Source organism: Manihot esculenta, chromosome 16 (assembly GCF_001659605.2).
Source record: "Manihot esculenta cultivar AM560-2 chromosome 16, M.esculenta_v8, whole genome shotgun sequence".
Taxonomy (NCBI): domain Eukaryota; kingdom Viridiplantae; phylum Streptophyta; class Magnoliopsida; order Malpighiales; family Euphorbiaceae; genus Manihot; species Manihot esculenta.
Window position 1 is genome coordinate 33,768,407 of NC_035176.2, and position 18,475 is coordinate 33,786,881.

At 34.0% G+C, this 18,475-nt stretch overlaps 2 protein-coding genes and 1 long non-coding RNA gene across 8 annotated transcripts; 1 reads left to right on the forward strand and 2 right to left on the reverse strand.

Moving 5' to 3' along the window:
* Window positions 1-591: 591 nt before the first annotated feature.
* Window positions 592-5,386, reverse strand: LOC110603440. 2 transcript variants are annotated; one of them, XR_002486129.2, is made up of 2 exons: window positions 4,552-5,386; window positions 592-1,125 (listed from the first exon to the last, which is right to left on the reverse strand). It is a non-coding gene; the product is annotated as an uncharacterized LOC110603440 (long non-coding RNA). The 2 variants fall into 2 exon arrangements; XR_006348934.1 differs by lacking the exon at window positions 4,552-5,386 and adding an exon at window positions 1,837-3,926.
* A 225-nt stretch (window positions 5,387-5,611) lies between these two features.
* Window positions 5,612-7,804, reverse strand: LOC110602890 (beta-amyrin 28-monooxygenase). The gene is made up of 3 exons (XM_021740473.2): window positions 6,629-7,804; window positions 6,321-6,508; window positions 5,612-6,233 (listed from the first exon to the last, which is right to left on the reverse strand). Exons 1-3 carry the CDS (start codon window positions 7,590-7,592, stop codon window positions 5,931-5,933), a joined length of 1,455 nt encoding a protein of 484 aa, XP_021596165.1. The 5' UTR covers window positions 7,593-7,804; the 3' UTR covers window positions 5,612-5,930.
* Window positions 7,805-8,904: 1,100 nt separating this feature from the next.
* Window positions 8,905-18,168, forward strand: LOC110602898. 5 transcript variants are annotated; one of them, XM_021740489.2, is made up of 20 exons: window positions 8,905-9,324; window positions 9,457-9,481; window positions 10,242-10,363; window positions 10,488-10,715; window positions 11,237-11,323; window positions 11,444-11,533; window positions 11,620-11,746; window positions 12,543-12,643; window positions 12,984-13,152; window positions 13,271-13,392; window positions 13,619-13,747; window positions 13,824-13,922; window positions 14,007-14,064; window positions 14,157-14,232; window positions 14,311-14,440; window positions 15,411-15,568; window positions 16,135-16,207; window positions 16,304-16,498; window positions 16,984-17,077; window positions 17,224-18,168. In XM_021740489.2, the coding sequence occupies exons 3-20, from the start codon at window positions 10,289-10,291 to the stop codon at window positions 18,030-18,032; spliced, it is 2,820 nt and encodes a 939-aa protein (XP_021596181.1). In that variant the 5' UTR covers window positions 8,905-9,324; window positions 9,457-9,481; window positions 10,242-10,288; the 3' UTR covers window positions 18,033-18,168. The 5 variants fall into 5 exon arrangements, with proteins under 5 accessions (XP_021596181.1, XP_021596178.1, XP_021596182.1 ...); XM_021740486.2 differs by having other exon boundaries at window positions 8,905-9,898; window positions 10,198-10,363; XM_021740490.2 differs by having other exon boundaries at window positions 8,905-9,898.
* The last annotated feature ends 307 nt before the right edge of the window (window positions 18,169-18,475 follow it).

Here is an 18,475-nt window from a genome sequence, read left to right on the forward strand (position 1 = left end):
ACCAACCCCCTCCTTTTTTTTTTTTTTGAAATGGACCAACCCCCTCCTTAAATTAGTAATTAAGGTAAAATCTTTTCATTTTATTAATTTATTAAAAGAATTAATTTATTTTTTTATTTTAAAATAAAATAGTTCAATGCAAAATTATCACATTTAAAATTTTAATCCATTATTATTAATGAAAGTTACAACACACCTAATCTAACATGCATATAAGATCTAAGGTCTGAATTATCATTCATTACTGCCTTATGGCCACTTATAATTTTGTTCAAATTTTTAGGTTATTTTTCTTAAGCAATTTGAAAATATCTTTTGTAAGTTATATCAGTTCAACTTTTTTTTTTTTTTTAATTGTGAAAAGAGATAAAATAATTGTGATTCATTTGCTTTATTTTAATTTTTTTCATTTACATAAATAAAAAAAATCTTAAACGTAATTGTTATTTATATAATAATTCAATTATAAATATTAATTAAGATTAATTTTATTATAATTAGTAGTTAAATGTATTTATTATATGCTAATAAAAAAAATTATTTCTTTTTTTTATTAAATATAATATGAATTTTATTTTTATAAGGTCCAAATGAACTCAATGAATATCGGTCACAAATAAAAATCCAACTCTACACTCTAAAGAAAAAATAAGAACTCAATCCAAAAAATTAGATTCAAACCCTAACTCAAGAAGTTGACCGGAACTTACTTAGAAAGTTCCCATCACATTGACACTGCACCGATGAGCCAAGTAAACAACAATATAATCACGGTAAGAACAACGATTATACAATCACAGCACGCAACCATAATAGAAAAAAATTCAGCTGAACATATTTTTAGCCACAGCCAAACAAATCGAAATAGCCACTGCCGACTGTAGAATAGAGAAATCCAATTCTGAATAATGAACCAACGGCTGACGACATACAACCAACGTTCTTGTAAATTCAGTGCCACCATCGTCAGAAAAAAGCTAATCCATGGTATTTTCAGTTTGATAAAACCATGAAGCCACCATCTAGGAGCAGACTTGTGCTCCGACATTAATTTTTGCCAACCCCATTACTCCCGACGAGAACAACACAAGCGGAGCATCTCCAATATCACCATAAATCAAAACTCTCGAACATCAAAATAAATAAATAAAAAAAATCAAAATAAAAAAATAGAACAAAAAAATAGATTTCAAAACAGTCTCACCAAAAACATCAGATCTATAAAAGAGAATCTAAAGAAACTTTCACGGCCAAAGAAAAATGTCTAGATAAACAAATCCCTCCACCAAATCGCTTTCTGACTCTCTTCTATCTTCTCTCTTCTCTACTCCTTTTACTTAGAGATTGGTTAACAATAATATGTTATCACTAATGTCCTTGAGCATGATTTTCTTAAAGAGATTACAATGATGTACAAATTTTTTTTTCATCATTATCAGTTGTTTTACATTTTAATAGTGTTTTTTTCAGTAAATAAAAAAATATTAATAAAATAAAAGAGTAAGGATTAAGTAAACACTCACAAAAAATTAGACTAAAAAGAGACTTAAAAGTGACTAAAAATAACAAAATATTATTGCAGTGAAACCAAGCAAAAACAAAAACAAAGAGAGAAGAAGCACTAAATAACAAGCTGAGATCGATGGAGCAATTAAACGAAGGGGAGTGAAGCTAAAAATCATAAATAGCTAGGATAACAAGGGTTGAATCAAAGCCATGAGGGACTCGACAATAAAATGAACCTTGGAGAAGATATTGAACAAGTAACTAAATGATAATCAAAATCTTTAATGAAGCCAATGGTCCAAGAATTAATTAATGCTCCAAACTAACTACCTGTAGCAGCCTTGAAGGTAAGACCAATGATAACTTGTCAATTGAAAGCACCATAAAAACACTAAATTTGGGAGGAAGAACCAAAAGACTTGCTAAAAAATTATGAGAGAGCTTGGTGGGTAAATCACTTTCCAAAAACATCAGCTAAGGTTTTGTGACAGTTGCCAAAATGATTTACATGATTGAGGGTAAATTCTCTAAGAAAATTGATTGAAAGGGAGGAATGCCATTAATATGTCTACATCAATTTCCTATTTAATTCCTTGTCATTCATGTTTTCAATCCTTCATTGATTTGCTCACCTCATCACTCTCCTCTTCTTCCGTATGTCTCAATAGTTAATAATCGGCTAGATGGAGTATGTAAGTTCTTTTTTTTTTTTTTAAAGTAATACAAGATAATATAAATTATAGTATAAAATAATAAAGTCTCTACAATTTGCTAAAATATAATTTTAGCTTATATATTGTGTTTTGAGAATATATATATGATCTGATTAAAATAAAATTATGCGATAATTAATCAATTTGCAATATAAAAAAAAAGTAGTTGAATATATATATATATGATATGGTTAAAATAAAATCGTGTGATGATTAATTAATTTATAAAAAAAAGATAAGATAATTAGCGCATACAACTATCACTCCGACGCTCCAATCAATAAATTAAAAAAATAATAAATATAATAAATAATTTAAAATTTAAGAGTAGTTATATATATATATAATGATTAATGATATAATGAATTATTGTCACTCGATTAATAGTGTGCATAAAAAAAACTTTATTTATATGTAGTCTATTATGAATTTAATATAATAATGATATGATAATATATGTATAAAAATTAAATTAGATTTATTTATTTTATTTTGAGTCTATTATTAATTGAGTTTAAGAAAAATTTAGAATTCAATTTATGTCAGCTATATATTCATAGAAAAAACAGGTTCACCCCTTTAAATATATAAATTACTTTATACACTCACCTGATTAAAAGTTATAATATCAAATAATTAGTTTTTTTAATTTTAAATAACACCTTAGCTTTTACAGTAGATAGATGTAAAAATTTTCCAAAGGCCAATAATTATTGAGCAGTTGGAAACATAAATGAAATGAGTAAATGGGGGACGAGACCACCTTTCTTTTTCCGCTTTTTCTGATTTTGTACAGGCTACAGCTACACTCCAGATTATGGATGATGTGATGTAAAGAAATGATGGATATATTATTACATATTATTGTATATTCATCCTTTGGCATCTTCTATTTGCTCTCACCCGAGAGTAGTTCATACTTCAATTGTCCTATGGGCCATTTGTAATTGCCTGCCTCTAAAAGCAACATCAGCTCACTGTCTGAGCCATACCCTTTTGGATTGGATTTCATCTTCTCTTAATTAATTAATTAATTTTACGGTTGGTTTTAATCGCTTTTCGACGCTTAACAACAGCTCTAAAATGACATCCACCCACATGAAAAAGGTTCGCAAAAGTTTTTTTTGCATTATAATTAAATGCATAATCACTTTTCTTTTCTTTTCTTTTTCTTTTTCTTTTTCATGTTTGCTTTTGTCCTACATATGTCGCAGCGGCTTTTCTAGTTTACGAACAGCCACTTAGTGTTTTTCCCCCTTTCAAAAAATTTATAATAATTCTATCACTCCTCTGTCGTTATTTTTACTTAATTACCCACTTATTTTATAATTGAATTAAGTGAATTCAATTCAATCTTAAATCTAAAAAATATTTAAATAAATCTCATCTTTATGGTGAATCGATTTCAGATAATTTTTTTTATAATTTTTATAAAAATATATTATTATTATATATACCTACAAAGAATTTATATTAAATAATTTATATATTCATTATATACACTTCAATTAATTTACCTTAGCAGCGCTTTTTTTTATTTTTTATTTCCAATTTACCTTAGCTTTATATAGAATCTGCTTTTTCTTTTATTTTATGTTCTTTTAATAAAAGTAAATCATTTATGTATTCATAGTCGTATAGTATTTTTTTTATTTGAATTTTGTAATATTTAAAATATTTATTTTATAATTAATTGAAAAATTATAAACATTCATCTAATGTTAATAAATTAATAAAATTATTATTATATATTTATTATTAATTATGAAAATATATTTATTATTTATAAATATGCAAAACATTAATATATGAAAATTAATGATAAATTATAATAGAAAATTCTTTAATGAATTGCCTAAAGAAGCACATATAGCAAAAGATGTATATATATATATATTTAGTAAATTGCTATTATAATTATTTTTCATTTATTAAAATTTTATGTATTTATAAACAAAAAATATATTTTTCATAATTACTAATAAATATAGAATGAATCTTATTAACTTATTAACATAAGGTCATCAAGATTTATAATTTTTCGATTAATTATACAACACATCTTACAAAGCTAATTTAATCAAAACAAAATTGTTGGACCACGTTTGCAAGAGAGAGTTTCTTATCTCAATGGTTCCTGTCAATCTGACGGTTCCCAAAACTACTATTTATTTCTAGACGTAGAATTTAATCTTTCTTGAATTCGGAATTAAAAAAAAAAATTAATTAATATGATTAATTACTTTTCCGCTGGAAGAAGATAGACAGAAATAAAATGAATAAATGGAGGAAAAAAAAAGTCTGCGCGTACCCGGCGCTTATCATCACTCACTTGGCATGTAATCGCGAAGTGGCTGAATAGCTTAGTAATCAGCTGAGAGGTTCATCGATCCATACGTAGCACCTGGGAAGGCCATACATGAGAAGAAAAGAGTACAATGTAGCCAAGAAACAACTTGCCGGACCGTATAATCAGTGCTTCCGGCAAGTCATCCTTGGCTGAATTACACTCTCTACCTCTTCATGCAAGGCCCCAAGGTCAGAATCCATCCGATTCATTTCATTCCATATCGCAAAGCCTGTGTGTATTTATAGGCAGAACATGTAGACCATATATACATTCTGAGTCCAAAAAAAGAAAGTGGGCGGCAGAGAGCCAAAGAGAAGAGCCAAATTGCCATATCCATCCAAACCCTACTCAGCAGTGTGGATCCCAGTTGCAGATATAGTGTGCCCACTTTTGTTTCAAAGGAGTGAAAAAGGCGGTACGAAATGCTCGCTCGGGGGAATATAATCTTTCAAGAGATATGGTTTCCGTGGAGCGAATACGTGCACCGCATTTATCAAGCCTCTAATGATTGATGCAGATGTTTTATTAGCTCATAATTTCCAATTTCAATGGTTTGCCGACCGGCGCGGTGACTGGAATTAAGCAAGTAATCATGCGAGTGGGTACAATTAATAGTAAGAATATATATGCAATTGGGGAATAGCTATAAGGTTCATGGTTTTGGGGTTTAATCCATCGTCATCGCTTACTAATTGTGTCATTCTTTCTCAAAACATCCTCATCTTTTATGTCTTTATTATGCCTCAGGATAAAGTTTTCACTTTTCACCGGCCGCCGCTTCTCGCTTGGCCACACGATACAAGTCGCTACAAGCTTCTATATATAGTAACTAGTAATCTAAAAAATTAATCAAGGGCTCAGGTTTTTTATTTTCTTTTTCTTAGCAGGAAAATATTTAATGTATTTTTGTTTTGTCTGTAGTGTTGGATCAAAATTGGAATGATGGCAAAAACTAAAAACTTAATGAAAATTGCAAGGATAAAACAAAACGCGAGAAAAGGACAAACATTCATGGCGTGTAACTTTAAAATTAACACCTTCATATATTGTATCAAGGTTCTCAATTACCACATGTAGTTTGGTAATCCTAACTTTACAAAGTATTTTTTGAAGAAAAAATAGAGTTAGAGCCAGTTTATTTTATCAATACAAACTTTGTTTTGCCAATAAATTCATTTACAAAATAAAGTTTACTACAGTACTATAGACGAAAAATAATACTAATCAGCAATAAAGAATTTAATCCTTTAATGATTGATATTGGTGCTCATTTAATTCATTTTAAAATTATTAAAAACAGTAATAAATACATGTATATGGGTTGTGGAGGTGTGTTGATGAAAGCTAATGCATATACGTATTCAGAGTTGTTGATGAGGATAAAGGCGAATTGGAAGGCCTTTAGCTGGCCTTAAAATGGGAAGACCTATAACCTTCTCGTCAGGAAACACCTTTTCTAACTTGAATTTTGTGACCACATTATGCATCAACACCAGTATTGCGATTCGGGCATACTCCTTTCCAGGGCACATATGAGCTCCTCCTCCAAATGGAACATATGCGTAAGGAACCAGCCCTTTTCCTTCAAACCTTGACGGCTCAAATTTTTCTGGATCCGGGAAGTATTCTGGACTTTTATGGGTGGCGAATGCATTCCAATGTAACTGCCAGGTAAACAAATTATTTAAGATCTTAATTAACTATCAATTGATCTTTATTATATTATTATATACTAGTAGATACTTCCATACCTTCCAGCCTCTGGGTATGAGAAATCCAGCATACGTGAAATTAGTGATCACCTCTCTAAAGGCTCCATTAGCTGGTGGATGGAGTCGTAACACTTCACTTGCCACATTCCATGAATACCTCATCCTTTGTATGTCATCCCAATTCAAGGGCTCATCCACTCCTTTTGCTCTCGCAATCTCAATTTGCTCTGCGCATACATACTAAATTTTATTACAAATTATTTTGTACCAAACAAATGGCTTAGTATAAAGCTTTAGGTATCTGATAAAATACTATTGGTGTAGAATACTTCTTTTACATGACTTACCTTTCAAGACTGCATCATACACATTGGGCATCTCGGCCAGATACTTGATTACAAAAGTCATTGCGGTGCTTACGTTGTCGTAAGAAGCACTTATCAAGGCTAAAATCCTTGTTGCCATGTCGGATTCTTCTCCCTCCTCATTCAGCTCTAGTACATGTTGTGACAATATGCCCTGTGATTGGGATGGTAACCTGTCACTCTTCCACCCTTTGATCATAACTTCAAACTCTTTCCGGAGCTGCTTGGCCGCCTTGATTGCACGCCTGAAATTCGTCCCAGGAAGATCTATAGGCAACGAAAGAAGCCCTACTGAAAAGTGGCCAAATGGCTTCTGAAGTTGTGCAACTGTTTTGTCATCATCAATGCCTAAAAGTAACCGGCATGCTAATACAAATGTCAGATCCTTGGCAAAAGGGTGGACCTGAACAACCTGTTGGCCATCCCATTGAGCCTTTAGATAGAGTCTTGTTTTTGAATCCACAATGTTCACATACTTGCGGAGTGTGTCTGGCTTCAGAACTGGGGCGACAAATTTGCGCATTTTCATGGCCTCCTCGCTTTTGGATGCGTTTTGAGTGTCAAAAAATTTGTCAATAGAGCTAGGCCACCAGGATGTGAAAAGCCTGTTCTCGTTGGAGAAAACAAATTTGTTTCCCTCAGCATTGCAAAAAAGAACCATAGGTTGGCCTAGCAAAGACGTCTTAAAGAGCTTGGAGGAGTATTTCTTCTTTCTATCGTTTATGAATCTTTCAGGGACACCCTCCTTGGTGGTAGAGAGATATTCTATAGTTTCACCGATGAAAGGCCACCCGGTGCTGCCTGGAGGAGTCTGAAGTAGCGATTGTAGTTGTGCCTCATCTTTTTTGGATCTCAGCTTATTGCGAAGAAGAAAGTTGAGCAAGAGGGGAATGGAGAAAAAGAAAATGGCTGAAACGAATAGAGAATTAACCATAGCAAGTTCCATGTTCGTGGGATTTACCAAATAATTAAGAACACTGATTAATGTGTATATATAATTATAAGGTTTATATGGGAAACTAAGATATCAAATTTACAAGACAAAGATTAGAATCAATTAATAATCAGGGAAAAAACGAAAGCAAGAATATATATGATTGATGTTTTCAAAAGGCTTTCCGTTATCGGGATCAACTGAGATAATAACTCTTTTAAAAGAATTTGGTTAATGCTACACCTGAAGAAGACAAAAACCAGGACAAAACACATAAAAAATACAGGCATGAGGCATCTCTCCTCTTCGTTACGTTCAATAATTTTCCAGTATATAATAGTGGGAGATTAAATTCAATTTAAATAGCTAGCCCCTCGATTTCCTCAGTTTTTCAACCTGCATATTTGGACCGTAACACAATGGAATATATATACACACCCACGAAAAGCAAAAAAGAAGATAATTTGTAATTCAAATTAGCAAGAATTTTATACTCGATTTAAGAAGAGATCAACCATAAGTAGGATATTTGACTTCGTGAGGAGCAACACATGCTTCAAATTTACTACATTTTGCTTATAAACTGATCATGATTGAGATGCTTCTTAGTCGATCGTTCATAGGGTCAACAGGAAATTAATAGGGTAATTATTAATGGATGGAAGCTTATTGGATCATTCAAAACCTTTAATTTATTGCTTTTAAACCCACCTTCACACTCATCAGTTTTTCTTTTTTTTTTTTTATTCATCGTCTTCCATCATCTGTATACTGTGGTCTAAGGATCCAGAATAAACTATCATTTGCTTATTTAAACAATTACTGTTGTACAATGAGTCATTTATTCTTCTTTTTTTAAAATTTTAATTATATTTAGATTTAAAATTTTGTAAAAATAATTTCAATATCAATAAATTTTAATACTTTTTCCATCTCATACACAATTGAAATTGCGTGGGTAACATATGGTAATTTCACTTCTAGAGCACTCCATTTGATTAATTCCAATGCAAAACGTTCAATTTTTTTCAATATAAAACGCATTAAAATGAAAAGAGCAAATACATAAATAAATTTATATAAAAAGAAAAACGGCTAATGAACTCAAGTGAAGCTAAGTATCTTAGTTTATATATTTTCGTTTAATATTATTATTTGAATTGCTGTTGAAAAAATATTGTAAATAAATTTACTTAGAAATTATTAGAATTAATTTTGCATTAAATTTAAAGTATTTTAATTATAAAAGATTTAAAATAGTTACAATAATGAATGAAATTTGCAAGTGTTGAATGTATTAAGTTCAATATTTGGGGGGGGAAGAGTTCATGGTAAATCCAAAAAGAGAAAAAGCCTCTTTAGTGTTACCAGTACCAGCGACTTTGCCAGAACGTTGAGGGTTGTGGCGGGAAGATGCAAGGCGCGGACCTTCTAAGCTCTCTTGAGTTATCTTAACCTTTTCGCACTACTTCATTCCTTTCTCTGTTTTCACGAATTCTGATTCTAAGTAATGGAATCTGTAGTTGCTTACGCCTTTCATTTCATCCTAACTACTCTTTCCCATTCCTTTTTTCCATTCCAAGCCTCTCTCTCTCCCCTTTTAAATTTGTTGCTTCTTCTTCTTGCCTTGCGTTGCATCTTTTCATTTCTCAGAACTCGCATATCGTTGCTACACCTGACTTCCGGAAACCATTTGGATTATCCTGTCCATGGCCATGAGCACAAATTACTTGTCAATTTGAGTGTGCGTTTCTAGGACTAGCCGGAGCACACGGGGTCTTCAGGCCAATTGAATATTCTTTACTATTTCCAGAAACGATACTCAAATCAGATATTCTAATAGTTTTTCTTCTTCTTTTTCCCTTGTATTTCACAGGACTCTTTTTTCGATCTGCCTTGAGGTAATAATCTGTCATTTCAGTTTTGCAGTGTTTTCATTATTTTTTTTTTCAAATTTCCTAATTCCATTATTACCAGTCTTTCACCATCCAATTGCTCATTTCTCCTCATGCTATGCTTTGAATTCCTTGTGCTAATTTTCCCGCATTAATTCAAATTCATTGAGGCTTGGATTGCTTGTAGAGGCCCTCCATTTCAAGTTGCGAGAGGTTGAACGGAATGTTTTTTCTGTTTTCTATATCTCAGCAACTAATAGTGGAGGACATTCTTCATCCATTGGAATTCAACTGGTTTCCGCCCCTTTAGTTTTATGTTGAGCGGGAAATTATTTTGTACAGCATAGGTGTCTCACTCTTCATAATTCAAGGATAATTTGAGCTTATATTGAACTTATATTTAAGCTTGGAGAGCCTTACCTGGTAAAACTCATGCTTACTTTCATTTCCTTAAAATAGCCTCAGATGATTGAAAATTATTAATTTCTTGAGTTAATGAACGAGAACGCGTGGTAGTTCTCGTTGTAGCTCTCCTGGTCTGCATAAGAAATTGCTTCTTGATGAGTGTGGCAGTACCATTTCTTGGTCTATTAATAATTTTTGAGATCAAGGGAACTATTTGATATTCAGCTTTATTAGATATTTTGTGGTCAGTTTCTCCGCAAAAGAAAGAATAAGGTGGTGCAAGCTAGTGACAAGTTCCTTTATTTTATTTACCACAGCAACTGATATTTTATTCCCGCTACTTTTGGCGTTGTTTCATCAGTAAAAGTCTGTAGAATTGGTTGTTCTTGGCTCCACTTGGTGCCTAAGATGGGATGCGGAAACATTTACAGTAGGCGTGCGAGAGTATTTGCTGTAGCTTCTTTGATCTATCTGGATTATAAGGTATTGTTTCTTGTTTGCTGCCTACTTCCATTGACTTGGCATATTGATTGTCTGCTTCTTGCCAATTACGCTCCTCTTTCTATTTAATGCCTTATTTATTTATTTTTTTTATTTGTGCCAAAAGGCTGTACAGCAAATAGATAAATGGACCGTTGACTCCAAAAGAGCTGCACTGTGGGATAAGGCTCATGAGCGCAATGCTAAGCGTGCTCTCAACTTGATCATAGAATTGGAAGGTTTGTGGGTAAAACTTGGACAGTACTTATCCACACGTGCTGATGTTTTTCCTCATGCATATGTATCACATCTCAAGAAGTTACAGGACTCTCTTCCTCCTCGTCCCGTGCAAGAGGTCGTATTCTTTATTTAGCAAATACTGAAAGTGTTCTTATGATTCAGATTTTCATTCTATTGTATAGGATGATAAGTGTAATAAGATTTAGAGTTGCATGTTTACTACAAGAGATTTGGCCTTTGAATAGAGTGAAATGGGAAGACTGTAATCATTGACAGAAAAAGAAATAAATGTAAAATTGGCCAGCATGTGCGGAAGAGTACCTGTGGAAGGGCTTGTTTAAATTAAGCAGAAGAAGTAATGTGGTGAAGATCAAGTTCCACATCTTCATTTAATTAGCTTAGTAATTTCCAGAAAGCAATATCAAGTTTTTGAAGTGGCTGACCACATGAAGAAGGATGAAGCGGAAACTTCTAAAAGTTCCCTTTTTTTTTTTTCCTACACCTTTTAAGAGTAGAACTTTGAAGCATGTGTGTTTGCATTTATATAGGTTTTTTTTTGCTTTTTTATTCTTTTTTTTTTTGCATCCGAAGAAAATTTAGGTGCCCGTTTACTAAGTTGAAATTCCATTTCCACAGGTTTGTCATACTATAGAGAAAGAATTGGGAAAATCTATGGATGATCTTTTCTCATATTTTGACCGAACTCCTTTGGCAACAGCATCGGTAATAACGTTGTACCACTTCTTTTAGGATGAAAAATATTCTTGTCTTCTTCTCCTAAGCTATTGCAAGACTGAGTACTTCCTTAATAATTCTATTGTTTCCATATGATTTTCTTTGTAGATTGCACAAGTCCATCGTGCAAGGCTTATTAATGAGGAGGAGGTGGTTGTTAAAGTTCAACATGCAGGCATTAAGACAGTGATATTGGAGGTTCCACTCTTTGGCTCTTAAGAAGCTAAAATGAAGAGAAACAATTGCAACCTTTATGTATCTTTGGTGCATGCCATTGTTTACAGGACTTAAAGAATGCCAAGTCAGTTGTTGACTGGATAGCATGGGCAGAACCACAGTATGACTTCAACCCCATCATGGATGAATGGTGCAAAGAAGCTCCGAAAGAACTTGACTTCAATATTGAAGCTGGTATGCTTTGATTCTTTGGTGATATTTATACTGAAGAGATTCTGTGAATTATAAACTTCACAGAATAAGCAGTTATTTTCTTTAGGGAATAGTGAATGCAACTTGAAGATCAGTCTGGTTAATTCAAATTATGAATTTCAGATATAGGGATCAGGAAAAAGGAAACTCAATTATATTTCTGAATTACACTGTGGATGAGCGTATTAGATTCCTGTCAAATTGATTTGAATATGGGGGTGCTAGTGATGCTAGAGACTCTGCACTGGAGTTGTCAGTGACGATGCCAAAGCAGTATCTGCTGTGTAACTGTGAACTTAGATGGTGCCACAGTGCAGTTGGAAGTATAGTAGAAACTGGTATGCGGAGTGTGGACAACACCATGTTGTTGGTGCCAATTTGAAGTTAATGACGTGAGGTTATTGGCCTGGTGCACCATAATGCCGTTATGGTGCTGCAATGGAATGGAATGAGCAATTCAGTAACAAATAGCATTGCCCTAAGGCCTAATGGTGAGTTTGGGGGGGGGGGGGGGTTATGGTGATGAGGTTGATGGTCAGCCATAATACAATAGCCATCAACTTCCTTGCATGTCAGGATCTGTGGCATGGCTACTGCAACTCCTTGTGTTGAATTTTAGTGGACCAGAGCCTTTAATGCCACACTTTATAAAAGTCATATATAGGAATGACCCTAAACTTCCTCCTTCAGTTGTCTTCAAATGCCTTACTGGATATCTTAACTTTTTATTGTACTTTTTCATTTTTACTGAGTACCAACAGTTCTATTTGTATTCTAGAGAATACTAGAACCGTTGCCAGAAATCTTGGCTGCAGAAAGAACGATGATGATAGCAAGCCTGTGAAATCAGTGGATGTTCTGATTCCGGAGGTTATTCAGGTAGTTTTCTCCTTTTAACATTTTATTGTAACAAATGTGCCTGCTGAAGTGGAGGCATTTTAGATTCACAGGCAGTGTTAAAAGCCTTAGTACTGGTTTTTAAGTTTTTTCTTACCATATCAAATCTTATGATGCAATTCCAAGAATAAATCTTTCTTCTCCCCACTTCAGCAAAAAATAATAACAATAAATAAATACATAAATAAATAACATTTGGCATGGGGTACCTTAACCATTACTCGCAGTATTCTACTTGGTATTTCATTTTCTTCTTAAACTGAAAGAAGTGACCTAAGAACTATACTTGCCTTAACTTGTGCTATGTTGCTTCTAATGACAGTCAACTGAAAAGGTCCTAATTTTAGAGTATATGGACGGGATTCGTTTGAATGACAATGAATCTCTTGAAGCTTACGGTGTTGACAAGCAATCAGTAGTTGAAGAAATAACACGCGCCTATGCCCATCAAATATATATTGATGGATTTTTTAATGGTGATCCACATCCCGGTAATTTATTTTTTTCTCTCCCTTGTATTGGAGATCTTTTTACAGATTATTATGTATTACATTCTTAAGTTCTGAACCATTCTACTTTTTTAATGCTTATTTTTGCCGTACATTGTAGGAAATTTTTTGGTGAGCAAGGAACCTCCACATCATCCAGTTTTGCTCGACTTTGGGCTTACAAAGAAAATATCAACTTCTATGAAACAAGCACTAGCCAAAATGTTTCTTGCATCTGCAGAGGTTTATATATTTTTCATCCTCTATCACTCTCTCTGTGGATTTTACAAATAATGCACGAGAATTATGGATCGCTAACATAGTTCTTGACTTTGTGAGTGCCAATAATCTAATTGCTATTGCAGGACCTGTCAATGCTAGTTCTAGCACTTCTTTCTCTCTTTCACACGCATGCACTCGCACACACACACAAAGACACATATTATAATTCTGAATCTCTATGTTACAGGGCGACCATGTGGCCCTTTTGTCTGCCTTTGCAGAAATGGGGCTCAGGCTGCGCCTGGACATTCCAGATCAGGCTATGGAAGTAACAAATACATTTTTCCGCACTTCAACTCTAGCAAATGAAGCTTTTGTAAGTATAAGATGCATCTCAGTTGTTTTCTTTTTAACTTCAGCAAGTATTGTCATATAACAATGGTCTTATTAAGGAAAACATGAAATCCTTGGCCGAGCAAAGATCAAAACAAATGAAGGTGATACAGGAAAAGGTGAAGCTCAAAGAAAAAGAACTTAAGCGCTTTGACCCAGTAAGTCCTACTGTCACCTCGTATTTCTATGTTTCACAATAATTTTGTTGACTATTTTAGTCAAATAACAAGCACTTATTTCAGGTTGATGCATTTCCTGGAGATATTGTTATATTTACACGGGTCCTCAATCTTCTGAGAGGTCTATACAGAAATCTCCTGTTACATTTCACAATATATATATACATACACACATATATATGCCTATTTACTCATTTTCTGACATGGATTTAGGGCTTTCATCCACTATGAATGTTCGGATTGTATATCAAGAAGTCATGAGACCATTTGCAGAATCTGCTCTACTAGGGTGAGTCTAAATGTGCGTGTTGATTTTTAACGGTTCTGTCTCTAATTTGTCTGCTCAAAATGGGGACTTAATTTTCAGAAGTGTCAATAAGGGACCAGCAGTTAATTCACAATGGATCTATGACACACCACCTCATTCTGATGTGGAGACAAAGTTGAGGCAGCTCTTAATTGAGCTGGGAAATGAAGAAAAAATACTTGGCATCCAGGTCTGCAGCATTATTCAACTATTTATATGAAAGAATGATAATCTAAATAGCAATTTTCTGGTTATTTAGTATGAATATAGAATCCAATATTAATCTCCTTCTTGCGTTCTCTTTGTTTAACACTCAATAGTCAATAGTACTAGTTTTCCCATGTAACTCCGTTAAAATCAGAGGGTGGTATCCAAAGGCCTACAAATGGAAAATTACTGTAAAAAGAGTTGAACAAATAAAGAACTAAATGCCTTTTTAACGTATCAGGGAAATAAAGAATCTAGTATCTTGAATCCAAAACTTTGAAAATATGAAATTCATCACACCCTACCTCAACGCATCTGCAGTGCTTTCTTTTAAATCTAAGAGCGTTCCTTGTAAGATACTCAAAAGCATTGATACTAATTGAAGTGAAGAAGTCTGTAGAATACTTAGAATGCAGAGCTGAATCAATATTCGGAGATTATTGCTTAAATAGAAAAGGTTGTAATAAATCCCTTAGTGTGCAAACTATGCTCATTGAAGCTAGGACGATGGCTGATCATATAGGATTCAGGAACTTACTAGTTTCTGCATAATCTTATTGGCCCTTACCCTCCACTCCCAACAAAGGTTCCTATTTTTTCTCCAATTTTGGTCATAGGATGGAACTTTCGAGTCAAATCACAATTCAGTCCATAGAAAAATATATCTAAAATTCAAGCCATATAATCAACAGAATAAATGATTTCTTCTTACATTCAAAGGAAAATAACAGAACTAAACAAGTGGAACTAGATGGCGCCATTGAGGCAAGCTGCTACTTCGATGATCATGTGGAAGTTGGTTTATCTTCATTTGTTTCAGGTCACTCACACAAGCTTTTTATTAATTGGAAACATAACAGCCAATTCTAATTTATGACAAGTTGACATGAAGATGTTAAGAATTGGTTAAGCTTCACATTTATAATTTTATATCTTTCAACAATGACGTTAAGGTATGTGCCTACAAAGATGGCAAGGTTGTTATTGATACTGCCGCGGGAGTACTTGGTAGATATGATCCTCGCCCAGTTCAGCCTGATAGCCTTTTCCCAGTGTTTTCTGTAACAAAAGGAATCACAGCAGGAATGCTACATTGGCTTATTGACAATGGGTATGAAATGTTATTTTATAACTATGTTTCGTGGTTTATGTGCTAATTATTTAGAGAAAAGATCTATAGAAGTGTATAATCTTTTCTTTGCATAATTATCTGCTCCGAAAACTGTGTGAAAGTTCGTATTTTAATATCACTAAGCTCCTGCTTTGTGATGTTTAATTAGTCTACTTGGTAGAATACAATGATCCATCACCATAAAATGTTGATATTTTGATGAAGTGATCGTTATTGTTCTGCTTTGCAGATTGAATTGTATTACAGATAATTTGTGCTTTATTATAAATGTGATGTTTCTTTTGTTTTGGGACCCCGCTTGTGAAGGCTTTTCTGTAAAGTCCTCGCTACTTCATTCATAAGCATCAGATTCAATGTAGAACATGATTTGATAAGAAATTCTGTCCCACACAAATAATTAAGAATTTCAGCATAGACTATAAGATTGAATCATTGTACATGTGATGTTTCTTTTGTTTTGTTATTTACTGGTCTTGAAATTCTTGAAATTAGAAATTAAAATGGTCCCATAGTTTCCTAACAAAATACAACACGATGTGTTGCAGAAAAGTCAAGCTTGATGACAATATTGCTAATGTGTGGCCAGAAATTAGAACCAACGGAAAAGATCAGATAAAGGTGTGAAATTTTGTGTTAAAAAACTGCCAGGCTTGTCCACGTAGCATCTGAAGTTTTTCATTATTTTATATATATTTTTTTGTTGTTCTCTTTTAGGTCTGTCATGTTCTAAACCATACATCTGGTTTGCACAATGCCTTGGCTGTTCTTAGAGGTGCAAATCCTTTGCTTATGTGTGACTGGGAAGAATGCATGAATCAAATATGTATGTCAGTACCTGAGACAGCACCAGGCCAGGAGCAGTTGTATCACTATTTTTCTTTTGGTTGGCTGTGTGGCGGAATAATTGAGGTACTATGATCTCATGGTTAAGTATTAGAAAATAAAATACTGAAATTTCAAGGTCTCATTTCTCGAAATGGTATAGGAGTTCATCTCTATCCACTACTCTTTCCAACTAGACATCATGTTCATTATACATGTCACTGTTTGCATAAGTTCACATCTTCATGTTGATTGTTCTGATCGAATGCCCAAGATGTTTCTAGGACCACATAATAAAAGTTGGAAGGAATTGAAATAAATTTTCTGGCTTCCTAATTATGGCTACATTCTTCCATTATGCAATTTCTGAAACTTCCCAGTCTTCAAACTGCACCCACTCCCTACAAAGGGGAAAAGAAAAAATAAAAAACGGAGAGCAAATAATAATAATAAATTTGTGTGAGTGGAATATATGATTTTGGGCTGTTCCTCTGGATGTGAATGAATAACTTGGAATGATTTTCAAATAGTCCTACTTATTCTGCGTTTTAATGATGTTCTAAATGAAACAGCATGCCTCTGGCAAGAAATTTCAGGAGATTCTTAAAGAAGCGATCATTCAGCCCCTCAATATTGAAGGCGAGCTATATGTTGGAATTCCTCCAGGTACGAGTCAAAAGTCTTTGCAGATTTTCTTGCATGCAAGTTTCTCAATCGTGTAAAAACAAACACTTGTAATGGGCTGCTGGGAATTTTAAACTTGGACCTGCTTCGATGATTGCAGTACAATCTCTTTCTTGGCTTTTCTCCAGGTGTGGAATCTCGACTTGCAAGTCTGACGGTAGATATGAATAATCTCAGCGACCTTTTAGAGATGTATAGTCGTCTTGACCTGCCATCTTCCTTCCAGCCAAGCAACATTGTCCAACTAGTGACAACTTTACCAGCTTTATTCAACATGCTGAATGTTCGCCGCGCGATCATACCTGCTGCTAATGGACATTGCTCAGCCCGCGCTCTTGCACGCTATTATGCAGCCCTTGTTGACGGCGGCACAATCCCACCACCACATTCCTCTTTCTCCAAGCCGCCACTTGGTAGCCACCCCCACATTCCCAAGTTTCCTTCTGAGAAGACCCCCAAAAAGCAAAAGGGCAGAAATGGCAGTGATGGAACTAGACTCGCTACTGATCCTAGTAGCAGCACCAGTGATGTCAGTGCAGCTGGCAGTTTTGCAAGCGGTGATGGTTCTCGAAAGAACAGTGTTGAGAAGATTTTTACTAACCCGAGAATTCATGATGCATTCTTGGGCGTGGGGGAGCATGAGAATTTGGCCATGCCAAATGGAAAATTTGGACTCGGATTTAGGAGGGCTATTTTGAATGACGGATCCTTTAGTGGGTTTGGGCACTCAGGCATGGGCGGATCAACAGGTTTTTGTGACATCAAAAACAGGTTTGCCATTGCGGTGACACTGAACAAAATGTCGTATGGGGGTTTAACAAGAGAAATTATTCAGCTTGTTTGTTCAGAGCTAAATATCCCATTGCCGGAGGATTTCTCAAGTTCTGGCGACAGAGGACCTGATGTACAACTAAATATAGGGGGGATTGCTGATTAATTGAATTATGAGATATATCTTTGTTGCTTTTATATGTGGATACAACTTAAAAAATGTTGTAATAGAAAATTTTAAACTGCAACCATGGTATTTTATTATGACCGGAAATTCGGAAATCTGAAATAATTACTATTACTATAAAGTTTCATTCTCTTTCAATAAATCAAAGAAAGTAAAGCTAGCTTCTGTACAAAAGCGGGCCATAGAAATAAGAAAGTCAAGGAACAATAATCAAGTTGACAAAGAAGAGTCAACAAAATACTATTATAACCAAAACTTGCTCTGAGCTTAACAAACAACCAACGAACTAACTAATTACAAATTATCACTTTTATTGCGGATATGGTAATAGAATCTCATGAGAATCCCATTATAATTTATGGTATGATAACCATGACGTATTCGTTAATTGTTATACGTGGAACAGTCACACTTGTAAATTC